The following is a 21,342-nucleotide window of genomic DNA, read 5'->3' as shown; positions in this document are numbered from 1 at the left end:
TCTAAATTGGAGAGGGTAGTGGTGTGAGAGAAGGTAGGTATGGTTGATTCCCGGGCCACAAACTTGGGAGTAAAGACACCCCAAGAATTAGGGTCCCGATCTTTTGATCTAGGGAGGATCCTGGCTGCTAGCCTTTGCTGGTTTCTCCCAGCCCAGCCTCCCAGAGCTTTGAGTTTCCTTTTCTTTGCCCTCCCCACCCCAGGTCACCGGCAGGGCAGTGGCAAGCAGCGGAGCCCAGCCTCTTGGGCCCCTTGCGGAAAAGATGAAGGTGCTCTTTGGGAAGAGGAGCTTGGCTGACTGTGGCGCCTGCCCCCTAGTGGTCACAGGGGAGAGCTGCTCATTTCAACTTCCCTGTCCATCTCCGCAACCCTCCAGTCCCCACCACCACCTCTCACTAGGTTCCAAACCAAATCTGGGCAGTCTGGTCAGGACACTCCTGGCCAGGCTCACCCTCACCCCCTGCCAGTCCTGAGTTCCTCTCACTTCCCTATTCCCAGGTCCTCTGTGGCCTCAGGAGAGCCTGAGGCCACTACTGCCCACCTCCTACTGCCTCCAGCAACCCTTGTCCTGTCCTCATTCCAGCTGCTGAGAGAGAGTCACGTGCCCTGCATCCTCCTGGGGTGGGAAAAGCTCTGCCCGGAAACCTGTGGTCGGTGCCCTGGAGCCCCACCCCCCTGGATCCCGGAGAGGCGGGACGGGGTCAGATGGGTTAAAAGGCCAGGAACAGAGCGTCCTGGACATTACCATTATCGGGAAGGGTGGGGCACGAGCTTGTTCTCTGCCCTCTCTGTGCCTCTCGGGAGGTTAGGGGTGAGAGCCCAGCAGAGATGAAGAGTCCAGGAGTGCTTTGCCCGGAGAGCCTGCTAAGTGTCAAGAAGTGGCCTGAGGGAGTGGAGTCAAGGCCACCCTCGAGTCTCCAAGGCCTGGTGCTGAGCCCGGTGGGCAGGGGGGCTGGTTAGTGCGGGGTGGCAGTGAAAGGCGAGAACGGTGAGCCTCCAGGCTTTGTGCGGGAGGGGTGTGCCTAAACTCCCTTGCCCCCACCTGCCCACTCCCCTGGAGAATTGGAAGAAAGGCGGTAGTGGGATGGTGCCTGCAGGTTAATTGCTTTGGTGCTGGTGGTGGCCGGGCCATAGGGGCACAAGATGATACCTGGGGGGCCCTGCTCACCGCTGTACCACCATCTCAGCGCTGTGACATCAAGGCCCCAGGAGGCTGGAAACCAAGCTGCCTTCGCAGTGGTATTCTGCCCTCAGCTCCAGAGGTGGATCTGAGAGGAACAAGGAGCGTGGGCACTGCCATACAGTCTTCAGGAAGGTGGTGCCCATGACCACCTGACCCCACAGATGACCTCCAGAGGCCCTACCTGCCCAGCCCTGGCACCCTCCCTATGCCGGGGCAGATCTCTCAGCCGTGTCCTCCACTAGCACCCTTCCTAGATGTGATACTGTTACCCGTCAGGGGCCTGGCCACCCTGGATCACCACGACCTTGAGCAGGGCCCCAGCTGCCAGCTCCGGCTCAGCTCCAGTGGTTGCCATGGCACCCTGGTACTTCTGCAAAAGCCAAACAGGCAGAGTCCACCTGGAAGGCACCTACTGCTGCTGCGGTTGCTACCACCAAGGGTACCAGGCGCCTTCTGGGGGCCCTGGGAGCGCAGCCTGGGAAGCTGGGAGGGCGCCCCACTCACCTTTGAGCTGCCGTTCTCCCTCCCTCTGGCTTTCTGAGAAAGTGACATATTGGGTCCGGAAATCACCCTTGCCTGCTCTCGGGCACAGCAACCTCCCGCTCAACTCAACCGCTTGGGGCCAGTGAGGACCAAGGAAGAAGTCCTGAGCACTTGCATTTGGAGTCTTACCAGTCCATCACCTGGATAGGCTAAGTTCTTGGAATCCACGGTCTAGTTCCCTCAAAGCTGTGCCCTCTCAGGGTCAACTTATTCTAGCAAGATGGTCAAAAGCAGAGGAGCTGTGAGACCACCAGCTCTGCCCAGGTCTACCCCAAATCAGGACCCCAGGCCTTGTGAGCCAGGTAAAGGGAGGGCGTGGTGCAAAGTGTGCAGCCCAAAGGGACCCCAGAGAGGAGGGACTGGAGCGCCCTGCCACCCCCACCCCACCCCCACCGCAGGAGAACTAGTCACACCATCTGAGTCAAATCCTACCAGTGGCACTCAGACACAGAGTGGTCCATAAATGGCCATTTTAATGCAGAAAACCATGATAATTTACAAATGAAAAATTTTATAGGCCAGAGCCAGAAAGGCCTGAGAGGCTGTGAGGGCAGAAAGGAGGTGGAGGCCATTGAGAGTCGGGGCAACAGCTCCTTCAGCACCTTCACGACCGACCCCACCCAGGCTCCTGCAGGCTGGCCAAGCCCCGGTGGTCCCTGGCCCCTGCCCTTAGACTCCCACTAGTCATTCCCCAGTGTGGAGACCGTGGGTCAACTTCAGGACAGAAGGTGGACATGGAGAGACTGTTCCTTGGAAGTGAGGGCCTGGAGGGCAAGGGAGGGAACAAGGCAGGAGCCTGCTGGCTATTGTCCAGCCACCCCACTCCTGGCTCTGTCCCCTCTGGCCAAGCCACAGCATGAAGCAGAGCCAGGCTTTGGTGGCCCATTCCCTTGCCTTCCCTCCCAGCAGGCGGCAGAGGTACAGAACACAAGCCTGGAGCAGAAAGGGCACTGGGGGAGAGCACACGTCCTCAGGCTAAGGTTTGGGACGGGGTTATTTGATTGGATATGGTTTGGAGAAAGGGAGTAATCTCAGATGAGGTGGCTGCTGGGGGAGCCATCAAACCCAATTCTAGACCCCCCCCCCCCAAGGTATGTACATCCATCTGTCAGAGTCGGCAGGATGCTGGTTTGGGCTCAGCACCCCCCACATGGGGCATGCAGGGGTAAACAGGCTGGAGGCTCAGGGCCCTGGAGGTAGAAAGGAGCCCTCCCACCTTCCCCCTTCCCCAAGCCAGGAAGGTTAAAGACACATCTAAGGCAGCCCAGATGCCACGATGGCCCGGGGCTGGGAATGCCAGCCTTTCCAGGGTGGCTGTGGTCTGAGCCCTGGCAGGCTGCAGGCACTCCCCACCACCCAGTCTGGCAAGGTGAAGAGGACCCCCAGAGCTGGGGCCTATCAGCCCCTCCAACCAAGAATGGTCACCAGAAGCATCACTGGGGGCTGGCGACAGGGGCAGAGCCTTCTCCTGGGACACCCACCTGTCCCCTCGCCCACCTTGTCCAAAGGTGAAGACCCCAGAGCAGAATGGAGCCCTGGAGAACAGGTCTGGCCGGCAGATGGGAGGGGACGGATGGGAACGCTGGTCACTTTGGCATCTCCAAGGCCAACACTTGAGGCTTCACCTTGAAATACTGGTTGAATCGGATCACTGCATACCTGCCAGAAGACAGGAAAGGGAACTGGGGGTGAGGAGCGTAGCCAGGTGAGCCCTGCTGGGGGCACTCACACCATGAGGAAAGTTTCTCACCAGCTCAGCCCATCTAGGTCTGGGCAAATGGACCCTAGCCCAGGCTGGGGTTTTTTGTTTTGTTTTGTTTTCACTTCAACTATAATTTTATTTTTCTTCTTAGATTAGACTGGAGCAACCCCTCCCCAAACATATTGGCTTGTTTGTTGAGTCTTTACAGCTCAGTGTGGTCAGTACGTTCACCCTGTTGAGCAACAGATCTCCAGGACTTTTTCATTCTGTAAAACTGGACTCTTAACTCCCCCCCACAGCAAGTGCCCAGCCCCCAGCACCCATTATTCTACTTTCTGTTTCTATGGATTTGACTACTTTAGCTACCTTATCTAGGTGGGATCATACAGTATTTGTCTTTTTGTGACTGGCTTATTTCACTTAGTACAATGTCCTTAAGGTTCATCCGTGTTGTAGCATGTGACATAATTTCCTTCCTTTTCAAAGGAATGACATTCCCTTGTGTGTATAGACCACATTTTGTTTATCCATTCACCCATCAACGGACACTTGGGTTGCTTCCACCTCTTGGCTACTGTGAATAATGCTACTATGAATATGGTTGTGCAAATATCTGCTTGAGACCCTGCTTTCAGTTCTTTGGGGTATACACCCAGCAGTGAGATTGCTGGATCATACAGTAATCCTATGTTAACTCTTTGAGGAAACACCGTATCGTTTCCCACAGAAGTTACACCATTTCCCGTTCCCAACAGCAGTGCGCAAGGGTTCGCATTTCTCCACCTCCTCACCAACACTTGTTATTTTCTGTTTATTCAAAAGTAGCCATCCTAATGGGGGTGAGGCAGATGTGATTGTGGGTTGGACTTGCATTTCTCTAATTTTTGTGAACACTTTAAAGCCAGCATAGTGATTCCTTTCCAGCTGAGGGTGGGTGGGCAGGACAAAGACAAAGGGACTGGACCAGAATGGAAGACAAAATGATTCCTGGTTTTAGGGACACGTGTATCTCGCACGACAGGGCCGCCTAAGTAGTCAATACTCAAGTACAGTCTCGGTACAGCCCCTAGTACATCACTAGGGGCCACTAAAGGAGCAGTTGGGTCTGATACCCCATGCAGGGAGGCAGCATGGTCAGCTAAACCACCAAGGGACCTCAGCCGGTCATCCACCCCTCTGGAACTCTGGCCCCTCTGCTATAAAATGAGGTTTGGACTCATGATCTTTCAGACTAATTTCCAGCAATTCCCTTCAGCACCAGGCTCTGTGGGGAAGAGCCCTGGCAGAAAAGCCGGGCAGTGAAGCAGAGAGCAGGCTATAATAGGGAAAGAGGAATCAGGAGGCAGGGTGCAAGGGTTTCTGACCACTTCCAGAGAGGGATTCTGGGCACACGTGCTTCCCCAGGCATCCCTGGAGCACTGACCCCGCCTCACATGGGCTGGCTGGAATGGGGATGGTGAGCAGGGCAGAGGAATGGACCTGGACATTCTCTTTGGGGTGTCCTTTACCCCCACGTACTGGGTTCAAGGCTCTTCCTTTCCTCCACGCACCCCCCACCCCCCCGCACTCACCTGAGGAAATTAAAGTCGATGGTGGAGAACTGGCTCTGGATGAGGGCCCAGAGTGCCCAGAAGAAGTGAGACGCCTGAAAACACATCAGAGAAGATCAGTGTAGTGAGCCCCCCAAACCTGTCATGGACCCCCATAGCTGGAGGGACACAGGCACTGTGGAAGACACAGAACTAAGACGCTGGCAGAGACAAAGTGGGGCCTCCCCAGCACAGGTGGGGGATATTCTACAGGTCAAGTCACTGGATGGTATCTGGGGACTCCACTCCTAGAAAAAGGCAAGCAGAGTAGGTTCTACTGCCCTCAGGCTTAAGCAGACTTTCAGCTTGTTCCCCAGCCTAAGCCGAACCTGAACTCCAGCCCTGGCTGCTCCCCTACCCAGGAGAATCTTCAAGCCCAAGGTATCCAGGACAAGAGAAATCCCTAAGGCAGAGCTCAGGCCTGGTTGCCAGTGGAGGGGGTGGCACCCCATCTGCAGTGCCCTGGCCACATGGGCATCAGAGGTCCAGTCGCTGGAAGACCTCTAAAGTGACTTCTTTCACCCCTTACCCTCTCTTCTATCGCAAGGTGGGTGAGGTCAGACAGTGAGTGCAGACATGAGCCGGGCTGCTGACCAAGGGTTCAACTGCCTCCCCAGAGCCAGAACCCCCCCGGGGCCCAGACCACCCTAGGCTCAAGAAGCTAGAGCGCCGTGGTTCCTGCTGCTCCAGCGACCCCAGGCCAGGGCCCCCACTCCTGTGGCTCTCCTGCCCCACCCCAAGTCCTGCTCACTCTAGGGTTGGCTCTATAGCACCTCCCCCCATTTTATTCCCTTTTCACGACTTAAAAGGGGCAGAGATCAATTAGCAAGTGGGAATGGTTACTAAAAATTTGGCAAGATGAAGGCATAGGTGGAACAGTTAAGAGGAAGAACCTGAAAAAAAATCACTTGGTTGTACAGCAGAAATTAACATAACATTGTAAATCATATACTTCAATAAATTTTTTTTTTAAAAAGGAAGAACCTGATAAGAATCAGTTTTATACCAATGGGGAAAATAGAATAGGCAATTTAAAATTACAGGTAATTAAAGATTTTATTTAAGTTCTCTGATATATTGTGAAATTCAGGGCAGCTGACTTGTCTTCTCGCTTATGCATGGCTGACAATCCCCTTGGTGCATTCCAGTGGAGACCTGGCATGAACCATGTACCTTGGATAATTAGCACTCAAAATCAAGAACTGACAGCACAGTAATTTGAGAAGAAAGAGCCTGATGGGAAAGGCTTACGTAGAGTTTTGAGTGAGTCAGTGGAGACAGTTAACAAGGAGGATTAGAACAGACATTCTCTATCTTCTCCAAAGACGAAAAAAAAAAAAACCAACACAAAACTCAAGGGATGTATTTAACTGTGGCATGAAAGGCTAAGGTTAGACACTAGAAAGAACTTGTCCAAATGAGAGAATTGCTAAAATAGGAAGCTGGGCTCTTTCCTGGAAGTAGTTCTCTAGGCAGGAGAGGACCTGGACTTGATGGAATGGGAGGAAAGCAGGGAATAGGGTGTCAGTATTAAGAGGATGCCCAAGATGGCTCTTCCCAGAGTCCCCCTCTAGGTTGGGGTTCAGGAGCATATGATGGGACTCCCCCAGGACCTCACCCCTGACCCTGGGCTCTGCTTCCTCCTCCACCACAAGGCTGTGAGAAGGTAGGAGCTGGGGGTGGGCCCTGAGTCCCTCCTCCCAGCTCTCCTTCCCCCACCCCTTCCAGTCACAAGCACTCACCAGGGCAAACTTGTTGACTTGCACATAGAGCCTCTCCACCTCCCTGGGGGTCACAGCCATCCCCTTCTGTGCCTGCAGGTAGTAGCGCAGCCACTGCAGCTGGGTCTCCCGTGCTGGGTACCAGCAGTAATCGACCTCATTCACACCTGATGGGGAGGCACAGAAGTTGCTGGGAGACGGGCCCACCTGGGGGTCTCCTCCAGCTCAGTAGGTGTTCCCTGATCCCCTCAAAACCTCCATCTCCTGTGTCCTGTGGGGCTGTGCAAAGAATGCAGCTTCTTTGACCACCAAACTCTAATGTGTGGAGGGTCGACCCCCATCCCAGCTGGGGGCACTGCTTTCAGTGGGCTGAGCTGGAGGAAAGCACAGAGAGAGGCAGATTCGTTGAGGGGCAAGGCACAGTCCTGGAAGTGATGGGGACCCCCTAAGACAGCACCGCTGTATCCCTGAGCCCTACACAAAACCACGGCACTCTGGAGGCGCTGGGTCAAAGCCCCGAATCGGAAGCCTAGTTGTCTTAGATCTGACGCTAACCTCCAGTTAACTTCGGGCAAGCCCTTTCCTTTCACTGGCCAAAATCTCATTTGTAAAGCAAGGGCTGGACGTAATGCACCTCAAATACTGCTTCCTGAACCAGTGTTGAGCTGGTTAACGTAAAAACATCGCCTGGAGTGCTTGGCGAAAATACAGATTGCCAGGCACCCACCCATGTCCAACTCTCCAGGTGATTCGGAAACACAGCCAGGCTTGGAACCCCTAAGCTAAATGGTCTGGACTCCTTCTAGTCCCACCCTTCCCTGAGTCCTCATACTGCCAGCCCAGTACGCACCAGCCACATCTTGGGCATGATGGCAGAGAGCCTAGATTCAGAGCTGGTACAGAAAGAAACAGTTTATTAAAGACAGGACCAGGACTGGGCCACCTTGTCTGGTCTCTTCCTCCCTCTTCTTTTCTTCCTCTCTTTCCCAAGCTTCCCTTATATCCCTGGAGAAACACACTCAGCCCCCAAGAGTATGGCTGGAGAAGAAGGTCCTGGCACAGATGTAGACACTAAGGCCCAGGTAGAAGAAAGCTGTTCAAGGTCACACAGCCAGTTACTAGAGGCTGGTTCTTAGCTCCCAGCACTGGGTCTCCCTGCTCCTGAGAACACAGGAGATGCCTCTCTCCTCTACTGCCCTCCTCCTCCCCCCATGCTAGGTTCCTCCTCCTTCATTCTCAGCTTGGAAGCAGGATGCAGTCTGCCCCCTTGGAGAAATTCCAGCTGGACTTTGCTCCAAGCGCCGGGCGAGAAGGACTTAAAATGCTTAAAAATTATCCCTTTTGGAAAGGCCAGTGGGTCTGTCAGTTGAGCAATCACAGGCCCAGTGCCGTGCGGGTGCCAGCCTCTGCTCCAGGCCACACCCCACAGCTCAGCTGCTCTGCCCAGCTGAGGCCCCATCTGTCCCTTGGGTGCCTAGATGCAGCTGGTGGCCACCCTGGGGAGTCATACCTTCAGGTACAAGCAGTGCTTGACAGCCCTGGTCACCTGGGGTTCCAGAAGGGGCAGGATTGGCCTGTATTGGCCTGGGGAGTGCCTCAGGCTGGCCCACGTGCCGGCTCTACAGTTGGCCTGGGCGTGCCTCACCTATCCTAAGCCATACGGACTGGCCACATCACGCTGAGCACCCCGCACTGCTAGCCTGGGGATGTCCCTCCAGCCCCAGTGTCCACCTCCATCCACCAGTTGCCTCTTTAGCCCCATCGAATTGTTTAACAATTAAGCCCTCAAGCTGGAAAAACTTGCCCTGCTTCCTTTACACAAATGATTCTATTGTACACACCTATCTTTATGGAAGGATGGCCTATGCCAGGACACACCCCAAATCCTACCTGTTCCATGGCTGCTCCAGCCTCCCTCGGAGGCAGAAAAGCTCCCCTGCCTGACATCAGCAGCAAATACCAACGTGGAGCTTAGTATGTGCCACACCGGTGTGTGTATCACACATCAGTACTATGAAGTAGGCACCATTATCATCTCCATTTTACAAAGGCACAGAGAAGGTAAGTAACCTGCCCCAAGCGTCATGCAGCTAGTAAAAGCAATGAAGCCAGGACGTGAAGTAGGGGAGTCAAGTTGCAAAGTACACACTGTTAACTAGTTGCACCGTGATTAATCTCATCAGGTCACCAGGCAAATAGCTACTTGCAGCTCGTTCTGCCCCTTATCTGCCTGCAGGGCCCCTATGTACGACTGCACGGGTTGACTGGGCCTAAAGGAGCTTGGACAGGGGGTGAGTGGAGGCTGACATCAAGCTGAGCTGGGCCAGCTGGCGTGGGCTGTGTCTGCCCAGAGGAAGGACGGGGTCTCTTTAGAATTCACGTACCAAGCCGAATGTCCTCAGGGATCCTACAGAGGGCACATTTCCCTAATTTGTACCAAAGTGCCATATGGGCTAGCAGGGGCTTGCTCTGTGTATGTGGGTCTGCCCCGGCCCCCCACCCCACCCCCCTGCCCATGAGACCTGGTGCTTTCTCAAGGCAGGCTGTGCCTGGCCCCTCCCTCAAGCTGTGATATCTTGAGGACAGGGGTGTCCAGCCTCCATTCCCCATGCACAGAACCCCCTCCAACCCTTCCCCTGGACCCGGCCCTCCATCACCAGGAGGATATAGGCCAAAGAGTAATGCCCTTCTCACCTGCAAACTCATTGAAATGGTTGCCAATGTCAAAAGCTTGGTAGTTATAGCCGGCATATTCATAGTCAATGAACCGTACGTGACCTGTGAGGTAGAGGAAAGGCAGTGAGGGTTGGCCCCAGATCTGGATATAGGGCTTGGTCAAGCTTTCACAGACCTCAGGAACGCACCTACTGACTCTCGCCGGCCTCTGCAGCCTCACCCAACTTCTCAGCGGCAACTTTCTTCTAAGTTGCTTCCTTCCATCTTTCCATCTGTCTGTCTGCCCTTTCCCCAGCTCCGGCTGTCCCTCTCACACAGCTGGGTCCTCAGACTCTCCCCAACTAAAGACATTTGTCCTCAGCATGGCTGAGGACCAGAAAATAAATCCAAGTACTCCATGGGGGTGAAGCTATCATCAGGAACACAGGGAAGGCTCAGGGCAGCCAAGACATCCTCGTTGTCAGGGGAGTGGCTCCACAAACCATGATTTTGAGTTCTTTCTTGGCAAAGATTTTTCTAAGTAGGAATTTGTTTCTTTTTCATTTCTCTCCTACAAATTAACTTGAGACCTACACCAGAAGGTCTCACTTTGCTTGTCCAAGTACCAGGCTGAGGAGTAGAACCCCAACGCCAGCTGACCAAGCAGCCCGAGCCCTTGCTGCTGCCTGGCCAGGGCCAGGGAAGCTGTACCTTTGGTGCTGTCGTAGATGATGTTCTTGCAGAGCAGGTCATTGTGGCAAAACACCACAGGGGAGTCCAACTGAGGCAGGTGCTCCTTCAGCCAGGCCAGCTCCCGTTCCAACACCTCGACCTTAGGGACATCTGCAGAAAGGCTGGACAGTGGCAAGAAAGGTGGTCGGTGGAGGGAGGGCTGATAGCAGACAGGCACATGCTTGGCCTCAGAAGCCCTGGGCTCTGGCCCCATCACTACCTCTTATTGCAGAGGGACCTTGGACAAACGGCTGACCTTTCAGACCCTCACTTTTGTCACTTGTAAAATGGCACTCACCTTTCCTGTCCTTCTGGCTTCCTGTGGTTATTCTAAGAAGCTGATTAAAACATGGGCATAAAAGCATTTTGCAAAGTGTAAAAGTCCCTGACCGAACAGTGTCCTGATACTTCGTGAAAGGGAGAGGGAAATAAGGATGGAGGCACAAGGAGGTGTCAGGGGAGGGAGAGTGAGTGTCCAAACTCAATTATTCCAGAAAGAACAAGGGCAGCAGGGGAGGGATGCAAACAGACCTGCTCTTGGGATGCTCGAAACGATTCCTAGGGGGAGGTGAAGCTCTCTAAAATAAGACCCCAGAGCTCCTCCAGTGGAAGAGTGACAGTGCCCTGGGAGTGGCGGCAGCAAGGGCACCGTCTTGAGGAGACAGAGGGACGTTGCTGTGAGTCTCCCTCCTGCTCTGGTGGCTGGCGTCATGGTTGGAAAGGACTAGAGATCATCTAGACTGGCTTCCCATCGCACGGCGAGACCACTCAGGTCTACAGAAGAAAGCAAAAAAAATTGCTTCTTGGGCCCACTCCTACAAGGCCAAGGGGATATGAGGGCCTTTCAATTGGAGAGCACTTGCTCTGCTGCGGCTCAATAACTCACCTCTTCCCCCTTGAACCATGGGTGTGTTTCCCTGCCCCGGCCCCCTGCTTGTGTAGGAACAAAGATGCATGAAGGCCACCTGTCCCTCAGCCCACCCCATCCTGTGGCCCACGGCAGGCATTTTTGCTAAAAGTACATGTTGAGGAATGAACGAACAGGTCAGTCAATGATGTTCTCAGAGGCCACGGGGAAGTTGGTGAGGGCGCACTGTGCCCCCGTGCTCTGAACTTTGCTCCCAGGAAGCACCGTTCTGTGTATACTGAAAAGCCAAAGAGTTAGCAGAGCCCTTAAAACCCTAGCCTCCTCCCCTCCACCCATTGGTGGTTCCGGGGTTTTATCTCCATTCACATGACTCCTGTTTGCTTTCTTGTCCAGGGCGGTGAGGGTACACGCGGGAGGATGTGAATGAGACACGTCCTCTCTGACCCTGCCCCAGGACGCCCCATTGCCCCTCACGCAGCCCAGAAGCCAGAATACAGGGAAGAGTAGTCAGCGACTAAGGCATCCCCCTGTTCCCCTGGACACGGATGAGCCGCAGGCTCCCTCCAGGCTCTGAGAAGGTCAACGCTAAAGGGGATCTCAGGTCTCCTGTCTAACCCCATGGGGCATCTGAGGCTCAGGGGAGGGCAGAGACTTCCTCCCGCCTCCAGATGCGTCTTACACAGCTGGATACTCTACTCCCTCACCTGAGGAAAGCAGTCCTCAGCCTATCCAAGGATCCAAAATCAAGCTGAGCCTCTGAACTGAGGGGGCCTCAGTGCCCCTCAGGGGCTCTGCACAGGCCACTCTGAGTCTAGGGGTCTATTAGGGGTGGGATGGGGGAGGCCTCCCCTCACCCTCACTGGAATTTATCTGTGTTGACAGGTCTGCATAAGATACATTTTAATCTGGGCTCTTCCTAAGAAGCTACCTTTTCCTTTAAGATTCTTTTTTTTCCCCCTTGGACTGAGACCATCCAAAGAAAAGAATTAGGAGGCCTCCTTTGGTTTGCCCAGGTCTCAGCCTGAAAAACATGTCTTTGACATCCAAGATGCCTGCTGCCCAGGCCCTGACCTCTGTCTGACCCCTACCCTACCCACCCCAAGACCACACAGCTGCTTACTGTGCGAACGGTCCAGGCCTTCTACCTCCCTGTGCAGCCCTGCTTCCCTCCCCTGAGCGCTTGAAACGCCACCAGCTTTGCTACCTTCAGCCCTGACATCACTCGACTCTCTCGAGGCTGTGGGGATGGCAGACTAGTGCCCGCCACTGCATCACAGAAACTTCCACACCCCAGGCAGAACAGCTCTGTCCCTCAGAGGAGTAGGAGGGGGTGAAGGGGCTGGGGGCCCTCCTCAGGGAAGCCTGGGGGTTCCCCTGAAGGGACTGCTGCCTGGCAAGTGTCCACTCAGCATTCAGGATCCGGGCGGGGAAGGGGGAGGAAGTATCTTCTCCCTACAGGGAAAGGACTTCCTAAGTGTTCAAACTTACTGACTCATCACGTTTTTTTTTTTTTTTGCGGTACGCGGGCCTCTCACTGTTGTGGCCTCTCCCTTTGCGGAGCACAGGCTCCGGACGCGCAGGTTCAGCGGCCATGGCTCACGGACCCAGCCGCTCCGCGGCATGTGGGATCCTGCCGGACCGGGGCACGAACCTGTGTCCCCTGCATCGGCAGGCGGACTCTCAACCACTGCGCCACCAGGGAAGCCCCTGACTCATCACCTTTGCCCTCATACCAATCAACCCATCTAAAGCTCCTCTTGATGCCCCTTAAGCAGTTATCAACCCCACCTTCCCCAGCCACGCTGGGTTCCCCCATGTCCCACCCAACACCAAGACTATCAAATCTGTTTCCACAAGACCTGACTCATCTCCCTATTCTCCATCCCTCCATGAAGCTTCCCTAGGGCAACGTTCCTCAGAGCATGGTTCCTTGATCACCTGCCTCAGAATCACCTGGAGAGCCGGTCAAAAGGCAGATTCCTAGGGTCTAATGCAAGACCTCCCAATCAATCTCCAGGGTTAGGCTCGGAATCTGTACCTAGCAAGCACCCAGGGGAATCTCATGCTCCAATTTGGGAACCCTAGTCCTAGATGTTGCCCACTGAATTACAACACTCCCCCAGCTGGCCTCCCTGCCTCGAAGCCCCCAACTCCCACCCACATCTGTCCTTTACAACGAACCCCTGGCTCCAACACCTTCACATTGACTCTCCACTGCCTGAAAAATTAATCTGGGCTCCTTAACCTGGCACTGAAGGCCCCTCACAGCCTAGTTCCAACTCACCTCTGCAGCCCCATCTCCCACGACCCATGCCCAATGGGTGGGTCTGCTCCAGGGCTTCCCTGGTGGCGCAGTGGTTGAGAATTTGCCTGCTGATACAGGGGACACGGGTTCGAGCCCTGGTCTGGGAGGATCCCACATGCCGCGGAGCAACTGGGCCCGTGGGCCACAACTACTGAGCCTGCGCGTCTGGAGCCTGCGCTCTGCAACGAGAGGCCGCGATAGTGAGAGGCCCGCGCACCGCGATGAAAAGTGGCCTCTGCTTGCCACAACTAGAGAAAGCCCTCGCACAGAAACGAAGACCCAACACAGCAAAAAGATAAAATAAAGTAATTAATAAACTCCTACCCCCAACATCTTAAAAAAAACATTAAAAAAAAAAAGATCTGCTCCAGCCAGGCCCTCATCTACTCAGCATCCACAAGCATGCTGTCTCCTCCAGCCGGAGGCCTCCCTTTTCATCTCTGCCATACTACCTCTGCCAAGAAGACTTTCCCTGGCGCTCCCACCCCTGCATACATCACACACACTGCAGAGCCAGGTCCTATTTACACGGAAGGTTTCTAAGCTCCTTGAGGGCAGGGCCCCTGTCACCTTCAAGTTTTTTGTTGTTTTAAATCCCAATCAATCAGTGTTTGTGAAATGAAGGACTGACTCAATCAGGGTTATTAGGCAACGACTGGAGCTCAAGTGCTTCACCCCATCCGAGTGATTGCTCATCGCTGCCCTGCTTGCAGCAGGTTAGACAGTTTAGGGCAGGCATCATCCCCTCAAGAGGCTCAATTTAAGCAAATTGATTTGCCTAAGGTCAAAGGTGAGACAAGAGAAAAGGAAGTTGGCCAGCTCTTTCTCAGCACACTCCCCTCCTAACAAGGTCACCCCCCGAGGCTACACAGTGACAGTACAGTCAGAAGAAGCTGCAGTAACAAGGGTCATGCCCGAGCATTAGGCCTGGACTCTAGTCCTTGAATTGCCACGTATCAGTATAACCTTGGGCAAGTCCCATCCTTCCTCTGGGCCTCAGTTTTTCCATCTGTCAAACGAAAGTGGTGGGCTGGATGATCAGAGGGTCTTGCTCTCCATGTGCTGTTCTAGTCCTAAGGGGGAAAGCAGTCCTTGTCCCAGAGCCATCTGACATAGAAGGTCTGAACATAGGCTGTCCTAGACAAGTAGTCCCAAAGCGGTGCTTAATAATCTCTGACAGGGAGGATCTAGATAAAGTCATGTGTGCACGCATGTGACAGAGACACACGATCGGGATGGTTAATTATTACCGTCTTAGAGGGAGAAGGAGATACCCTTCCTCCAAACCTCTTCTGTGCCCTGCTCCCACGAACATTTGGAGAAGAGTGATGTCCGGCCCCAGTGGGGAACATGGAGGGATCAGAGACCCACTATGGCCTTTTTTGCGGGGCGCAGGGATGACCTCAATCTTTTCTCCATGCCACCATCCTTTTCTCAGCACTCTAGGGTATGCTGGGGAGTCAGGCATCTGAAGGCCAGAAGGACTCTCAGGTTGCCGGTGAGAGCACAAGGAGAGGTCCAGGGAACTGCGTCTTACCTGGGGAAAGGCAATGTCAGGATGCGTAGGGTGTGCCCCTCCCCGGGAAGAGCGGTGAGAAAGCAGCGAGCTGTCAGTTTGAACAAGGTGAGGAACCGGGGCCCCAGAGCCATGTGGGGACAAGAGGTGCCCAGGCAAGTAGCAGGAATCTTGAAGTCCAAGGGCTTGTCAGCTGACGAGCTGAGTTCTTCTGACTGCCTCTGAACTCAGCCCCACCCCATTCTCAAGAAGGTCGGTCCCTCCCTTCTCATTGCTCAGAAGCCAGCTCAGGTAGAAAGGGCCCTGTGTGGAAACAGAAGCCCTGCCTCTGACTAGCCCTGTGACACTGGGCAAAGCTTAGTCTCTGAGCTCAGTATCCTTCAGGTGAAATGGGGAGATGCTGACCCTATTCTCCGCCACAACCAGAAAACTGAAGGAGAAATAAGCACATAGATAGGGAGGGTGGGAGGGAGGGAGACGCAAGAGGGAAGAGATATGGGAACGTATGTATATGTATAACTGATTCACTTTGTTATAAAGCAGAAACTAACACACCATTGTAAAGCATTTATACTCCAATAAAGATGTAAAATAAATAAATAAAATTTTAAAATTCTAAAAAAAAAAAAAGAAAGAAGCACATAGGTACAAAACTGCGGAAACAAGTTCCTGAGGTTTCGTCAATCAGCCCAACTCTGCTTGGAAACAGAGGCTCAGGAATCAGGACTGAAGCCACTAAACCTTCTGTCGGGGCGGGCTGGGGAAGGGAGGTCATATTAAGGCAGCAGAGACAGTGATAGCCTTGAACCCTCTCAGATCTTTGTACCTGGGGTTGATCTCGTTCTTCACAAGGGTGAAGTAACTGTGCATCTTGTGCCAGAGGATGGGCTTGGGCAGGCTGCCGTTGGCGTGGATGGTGTGAATCTTTGCCATTTCTAAGGCAATCAGCCTACAGCAGAAAACAGGAAGAGTAGAGTATGAGTGTGGGGCAGGCCCTCCCCAGCTCAGCCACTCCTGAGCATAAAGAAATGGCCCTGCAAGGTCCACTGGGGCCAAGTGTAGGCTATTACAAATCTGTTAGGAGCTCTTGGTCCTGCAGAAGGAAGGTCTCAGCAGAAGGCGTGAAAACGAGATAAGGCCTTCAGCTCAGCAGCTCCCCTTCCAGAACCAGAGCCGGGGGAGCTTCAGGGAGTGAAAGGGCAAAGCAGTGGGCCGGTTGGCCACAGGTCAGTGACCCTGCCCCACCTCAAGGTTGAGTGCCTACAGCAACCCCTGAGGACAGAGGGGTCACCTGGGGAGGGGGGCGGAACCCCTCCCACTCCCCCACCCCAGCCCCGCCCCCTTGGACTCAGACCCACGCCCTCAAGGGGAGGTAAATGCAGGGCACCAAGGAATCAGGGGGTGGTAATGCCACGCAGGGAAGAAAGGCTTGTCTCTTATCAGTCTGGCCAAGGTGGGGAGGGAAGCAGGCTGGCCCAGGGCAGCCCCTTCCTCTGCGGCAGGGAGTTGATGCTGGCGGCTGGGTGCCAAGGACGCAAAACAAACCAGCGTTCTATTTTCAAGTTCTCCTGTGGACATTATCCAAGGTCCCGGGAGAGAAGGAGGGGGCGGTGGGGAGAGGAGAAAGCAGAGCTGGGGAAGGTTGCTGGGAGAGGGCGGGGGTGGATAGAGGACTGACTGGGCAGAGAGGGAAGGCCTTGATAAGGACCCCAGCGTCTGAGGCCCTGTGTCCCAGCTGGGCTCCCCCAGTCCTCTGCCTGCTCTCCCTTCTGGAGCCCCACCCCCCACTCAGCTGCCAAGCCTCCAGCATTCAAGCTTCCTTCGCCTCTGCCTGTTGCTCGAATAATAATCACTGGGAAAGACAACAAAGGCATTGGCTGTCTGAAACCTTGTTGCCGAGCTGTTCCAGGGACACTCCCTCCCCTGGCCAGGTCCTTGGAAGGGACAGCCATCGCCCAACAGGATAGCAGGGCAGACTAGGGGCTCCTCCAGAAGCCCCCAAGGCTCCCACCTCCTAGAAGGTGGAGGGGGCAGGGGGCGTGGCAGCGACCGAGTGGGTGAGAGACGAAGGCTGTGCTTTCAGAGGCGAGAGGCCCTGGGGCAGGAGGGAGCCCGCCAGGGCTTGGGCAAGGCAGGGGAGCAGCCCCTGAGACCCGGGGTTCCCCTACCCAAAGGAAGATTCCGAAAAGAGCCTAAACAGAGTGTTTCCTTGAATATCAATAGGGCTGTTGTCTGGAATAGCAATGAAAGTAACCTCAACAGTCAGCGTTTTTATGCTGCAAAGCCTCGCAGGAGGCGGAGGTTGGGAGGTGAGGGTCCTCTTCCTCCCTGCCTTTCCCTCAGAGATCCACCTTCATCCCAGAAGGATAATGGTCTATCCTGGGAAAATCATCAAGGAAGGGTCTACCTCCCATACTTATCCCACTTTCTGGCTCTCCCCCAAACGTAAAGTTCTTCTTATTATCAAACCTAAATCCATCTTCAATCTTCCTGACAATGGTAATTGTTTCCATGAAAGAATGAGTGACAGCATCAGATTCCCAGAGGTGGCGGGAGACTGGGAGTGGTGAGGACCTGACAATATCTGAGCTTTTTTGCACAAGACTGAGGGAGAGCTGGGAGGGGTACTGTGGGAGAAGTCAGGACAGAGTTCCCTCGGCCCCACTCTGACCTCACATCTCTAGCTGGGTGCATTTTGAACTACCACCTGGAGCCTGAGAAGAACCTCGCACAGGGCTGAATGTCCCCCACCCCCACCCCAGATACACACACACACACACACACACACACACACACACACACACACACACACACACTAGAGGGCCTGCTAGGGGTTCCCTGCAAATAGGGCCAGGCGCACTAGCTTGAGGTCAGCTGGGTAGCAGGTGACGGCTAAGAAGCTTCTTGGTCTACTCCCTGCCTGGGCTTTCCTGTTTCCCTTCAAGATTTGAAAGGCTCCTTCCCCTTAGGTGGGACAGGACAGATCCTAAGGGTCTCAAGCAGACCCCCATGCTGTTGTTCCCGGTGTCAGGGGTAAATTTCGGTTTGCCTCAAGCGTCACTACAGTCTGAGGGCCCTGCACATGGGCGTGGCGTTGTGGGGAGGAAGAAGGATCCTGCCGGACATCCTTGCTCAGCATGGTCAGAGGAGAGCATAATATGGGCTCTTCTTTGGTTCTCCCCCTTCCAGACCCCCAACAGTGGCATCCACAGGGCTTAAAGGTTAAGTCCAGTTCCTGGGTCCTACACATCCAGGCATTTAATAGGAGCAGCTCCCTGGGGACCATGGGTCCTTGTGAGCCTCTGGAAGGAAGCCTCAGCGGTTCCCTAAACCTGGGCTCCTACCTTGTCAGGAAGCCCAGAAGGAGCTCAGACTGGGGTGGGGAGGCATCTCTCTGGGTTGGTACCACCACACTCACCCTGGATAAGGCCCATTTTCCAGGAATGCCTGAGCCCTCGGCAGGAGGGGAGGCACAGGAAACCCTGAGCACTCTGGGGATTTCACTTCCAAGGCTCCGAGATGTTTCCAGGTCAGACTTGGGATGGGTGGAGGACTGAGGCATGGGCCAGGAAGCAGACCCCCCTTTGGTCCCATGTTCACCAAAATTCTCACTTGCATCCCCAAGAACACATCCTTTTAGCAGACCCCACTGAAAATCTACACAGAACTATAGCTCCTCTCCGCAGAGCAAGGCACGTAAACGCACACACATTTTTCATGCAATTTCAGGGAGTTCACAGATCTTAAGAGTCTCTTTCATGGATGCCACTCCACCAGGGAAGCTAGCCAACGATTTCAAAGCCCAAGGCCTGCGGAATCATGGAGATGAGTGATACACTGGGCACCCTCCTCACCTGAAGAGCCGGGGCTCACGGATGTGCTCTGGCCCCAGGGCCATGCCCCTCATGTACTCGTAGCACAGCCCATTCTGGAAGGTGCAGTAGAGTTTGGGGGCGCAGCCATGTGCTCGCAGCAGCTGGAAGTTCCTGACCTCATTCTCCCGGTCCACCAGCAGCTCTGTCCGCTCCCCGTACACCCGGACCAGCACACAGTCCTGCATGTCGTCCTCCACGTAGCAGGCCACCAGCTTGTTGGTAATGCCATCAGTGAAGCGCTGGCATGGGGGAGAGGGATGTGTGGGGCAGGGACTCTGCTCTTGCCTCGTGGTGACCCAGCTCCAGCACAGGGTGCTCGTTTGAATGCTGAGCACAATTGCACAGAACCCCCGTCCTTTAGCCCTCTCACTTAGTAAAGAGCTCAGCACTGCTCCTAACCCTCCAACCCTCTCCCGATGCTTGAGGTAGACCAGAGAGTTCAAGAAAAAAATGGCAGCTTGGGCTCAGCCCAGGCATGCTTCTCCTGGGTCTGCTTCTAGTGCATGGGATTTGGCAGTGGAGGAATTTTCACACCACTTACCTCCCCCCTCCACTTTTCACTCTCCCATCGGGCCCTGAAAGAAACCTCCATGGACCAGGATGCGGCAGACGGAGGGGCGTCACCTAGGACGTGTACAGCCTGACCCAACTTGCCTCTCACCACCTGCCAGGCAGAGGGCTCCTTGCGGTCCCTCTCGCCCCACGCAGCGGCAGGGGTAAAGGAGGGCACTGAGGTTGGCACCCACCCCAGGGCCAGGGGGTCAGAGCTCCTTAGGGCCAGAAGAGACAGTAGATCCTGGGAAGGTTCTCTGGGTAGGGTGACAAGGAGGAATGAACCATGGAATTTATGGGGCATGGTGTGAGAGAGCTGGAAGGGGCCTTAGGGACATTCGAAGTAATAAAAGGTGGGGAAACTGAGGACCAGAGAGGGGAGGGACTGGAAGACATCGTGTTAGGCCAGCGCTGGAATTAACCTCAGGCCTGCTTGATGCCCTGATGGTTTTACACTAAAGTTGTCTTTTATTTTGAAAATGTTACCCACTCACCCCTCCCCCAAAAGGGGTCTGTCAACCTTCGCACATGGTCCTGAACCGCACCTTTCCCCACCCAGAAGGCCCACCAGCATGGAGTCCCTACCACTCCAGCATAAGCTGCAGGTGCCCACTCAGGGCAGCATCCTCCCAGAGGGAATGGGACAGCTGAAGACTCTTTACAGAGGAGGCAGGTCTGCTGGGAAGTCAGCCTGAGGCTCCTCAGGGGGAGCCTCTGCCCACGTCTGTGTCCCTGCCAGTGTGCCCAGCAGAGCGAGGAGATGCCCTGTGTAGGGGGAGCTGAGGCAGAGCTAGGGGCGATGGTGAGGCTTTCCACGCAGCTCAGGGCTCGGGGCTAGCTGGAATTCCTCAGGGTGGCTCCTGGGACCAGCAGGAACAGCTCGGAGCCCGGAGGCTTTGCTCCCACTATGGGGTGTGTGAGTGTGGGGGGTGCCCTTAAAAGTTCCTGCCTCCGCAGGTTTCAGAGCCGGATGGCTACTTGCTTCTGGGCAGCGAGGGGCACCGGCGCACACCGACAGGGGGTGGGGCCCGCACGCACAACGTGCTGACAGTGGGCAGGTGGATCTCCCGCGTGCCCGAGAGCCCCAGGAGGAGGGGTGTGTGTGGAGGGCCGAGGGAGGCGGGAGCCTAGCTTTGCTTAGGGACCAAAATAGATGAAGAAAGAAATACATACGCAAACCACCATTTCAGCCCTCTTCTGGGCAGCAGCCTGGCACCCCTGGGACCGACACCCGGAAGGATGCACGAACACACGTCCACGCATCCCCGTTCCAGCCCCGGCGGGGCCCCATCCCCTGCCCCGCGCCCGCTCTGCTACCTTGGTCCGAACTTGCTGGGGCTTCCAATGTGGCCGCAGCTCCCGGATGAGGCGCAGGGCGCCGGGGAGGATGTCGTCCTGGTCCACGGATATGCCGAAGCACGGGACGGCGGCGGCCCTCGGGGGGCCCGGCGGTTCCCGGCAGCCCGCGCCGGCCGCAGCCTTCTCCTCCATACCCCATGAGCACTGCGGGCAAGGCGCCTGCCTCCTCAGGTAAAAGGGCGAGCACGGCAGGGGAGCCGAAGGGGGCACAGCCATTCCCTGCAGCCCCACCCCCTCGGAGCCGCCGCGCGGACGCTAGCCCCCGCGGGGGGGCCCGGCGCGGGAGTGGGAGTGGTAGAGGAGGGGCCAGGGGAAGTCCATGACTCAGGAGCCAGCGGCCCGCTTCAATCGCCGCCTCGCAGCCGGGCGCCCGAAGCCGAAGCCGACCCGGGAACGCCGGGGCCCGCCGCGATTGTGACATCACGGGCCGCGGGGCGGGGGCCGCGGGAACGCTCCCACCCCGCCCCGCCCCGGCCCACTGGCCGGTGGGGGTGCGCTGCCTGCCACCGCGGGCGGCTGCGGCCACAGTTACCTGGAGAGCCTGGCGGGGTGACGCCCCCGGAGAGGCCGTGACGCAGGGGGCGGGGCCCGGGTGGGGCCTGGGTGGGTGGGCCCGTCCCCACCCGGGTCTCAGGGCCGGTAGCCCCCGGTTCACTCCCCCGACCCGCTTCCGTGGCAGCGAAGTGGCCTCCTCCTTCCCACCTCGGCTGGGGCCGCTCTCCCTGTGTAACCCGGGGCAGGGC

At 55.7% G+C, this 21,342-nt stretch overlaps 1 protein-coding gene across 4 annotated transcripts; it reads right to left on the bottom strand.

Moving 5' to 3' along the window:
• Window positions 1-2,175: 2,175 nt before the first annotated feature.
• Window positions 2,176-21,080, bottom strand: ETNK2 (ethanolamine kinase 2). Of its 4 annotated transcripts, none has more exons than XR_004346230.1 (9): window positions 20,558-21,068; window positions 18,668-18,927; window positions 15,640-15,762; window positions 10,104-10,246; window positions 9,432-9,515; window positions 6,759-6,904; window positions 4,999-5,072; window positions 3,207-3,384; window positions 2,176-2,489 (listed from the first exon to the last, which is right to left on the bottom strand). XR_004346230.1 is itself a non-coding variant. In XM_032608580.1 (8 exons), the coding sequence occupies exons 1-8, from the start codon at window positions 20,813-20,815 to the stop codon at window positions 3,312-3,314; spliced, it is 1,161 nt and encodes a 386-aa protein (XP_032464471.1). In that variant the 5' UTR covers window positions 20,816-21,068; the 3' UTR covers window positions 2,176-3,311. The 4 variants fall into 4 exon arrangements, 2 of the variants coding, with proteins under 2 accessions (XP_032464471.1, XP_032464488.1); XR_004346231.1 differs by having other exon boundaries at window positions 3,223-3,384; XM_032608580.1 differs by having other exon boundaries at window positions 2,176-3,384.
• Window positions 21,081-21,342: the final 262 nt, after the last annotated feature.

The sequence above is a fragment of the Phocoena sinus genome, chromosome 1, assembly GCF_008692025.1.
Source record: "Phocoena sinus isolate mPhoSin1 chromosome 1, mPhoSin1.pri, whole genome shotgun sequence".
Lineage (NCBI taxonomy): Eukaryota > Metazoa > Chordata > Mammalia > Artiodactyla > Phocoenidae > Phocoena > Phocoena sinus.
Note: the sequence above shows the minus strand (reverse complement) of the source record. Positions and strands in the feature narration are given on the sequence as shown.

Coding starts and splice junctions, on each gene's coding strand:
- ETNK2 (XM_032608580.1), bottom strand. CDS start 20,815: ATGGCTGTGCCCCCTTCGGCTCCCCTGCCGTGCTCGCCCTTTTACCTG. Junction 10,247..15,639: donor AAGAACGAGATCAACCCCAG/GTACAAAGATCT, acceptor GCCACTGTCCAG/CCTTTCTGCAGATGTCCCTA. Junction 5,073..6,758: donor AAGTCAACAAGTTTGCCCTG/GTGAGTGCTTGT, acceptor ATGTGTTTTCAG/GCGTCTCACTTCTTCTGGGC.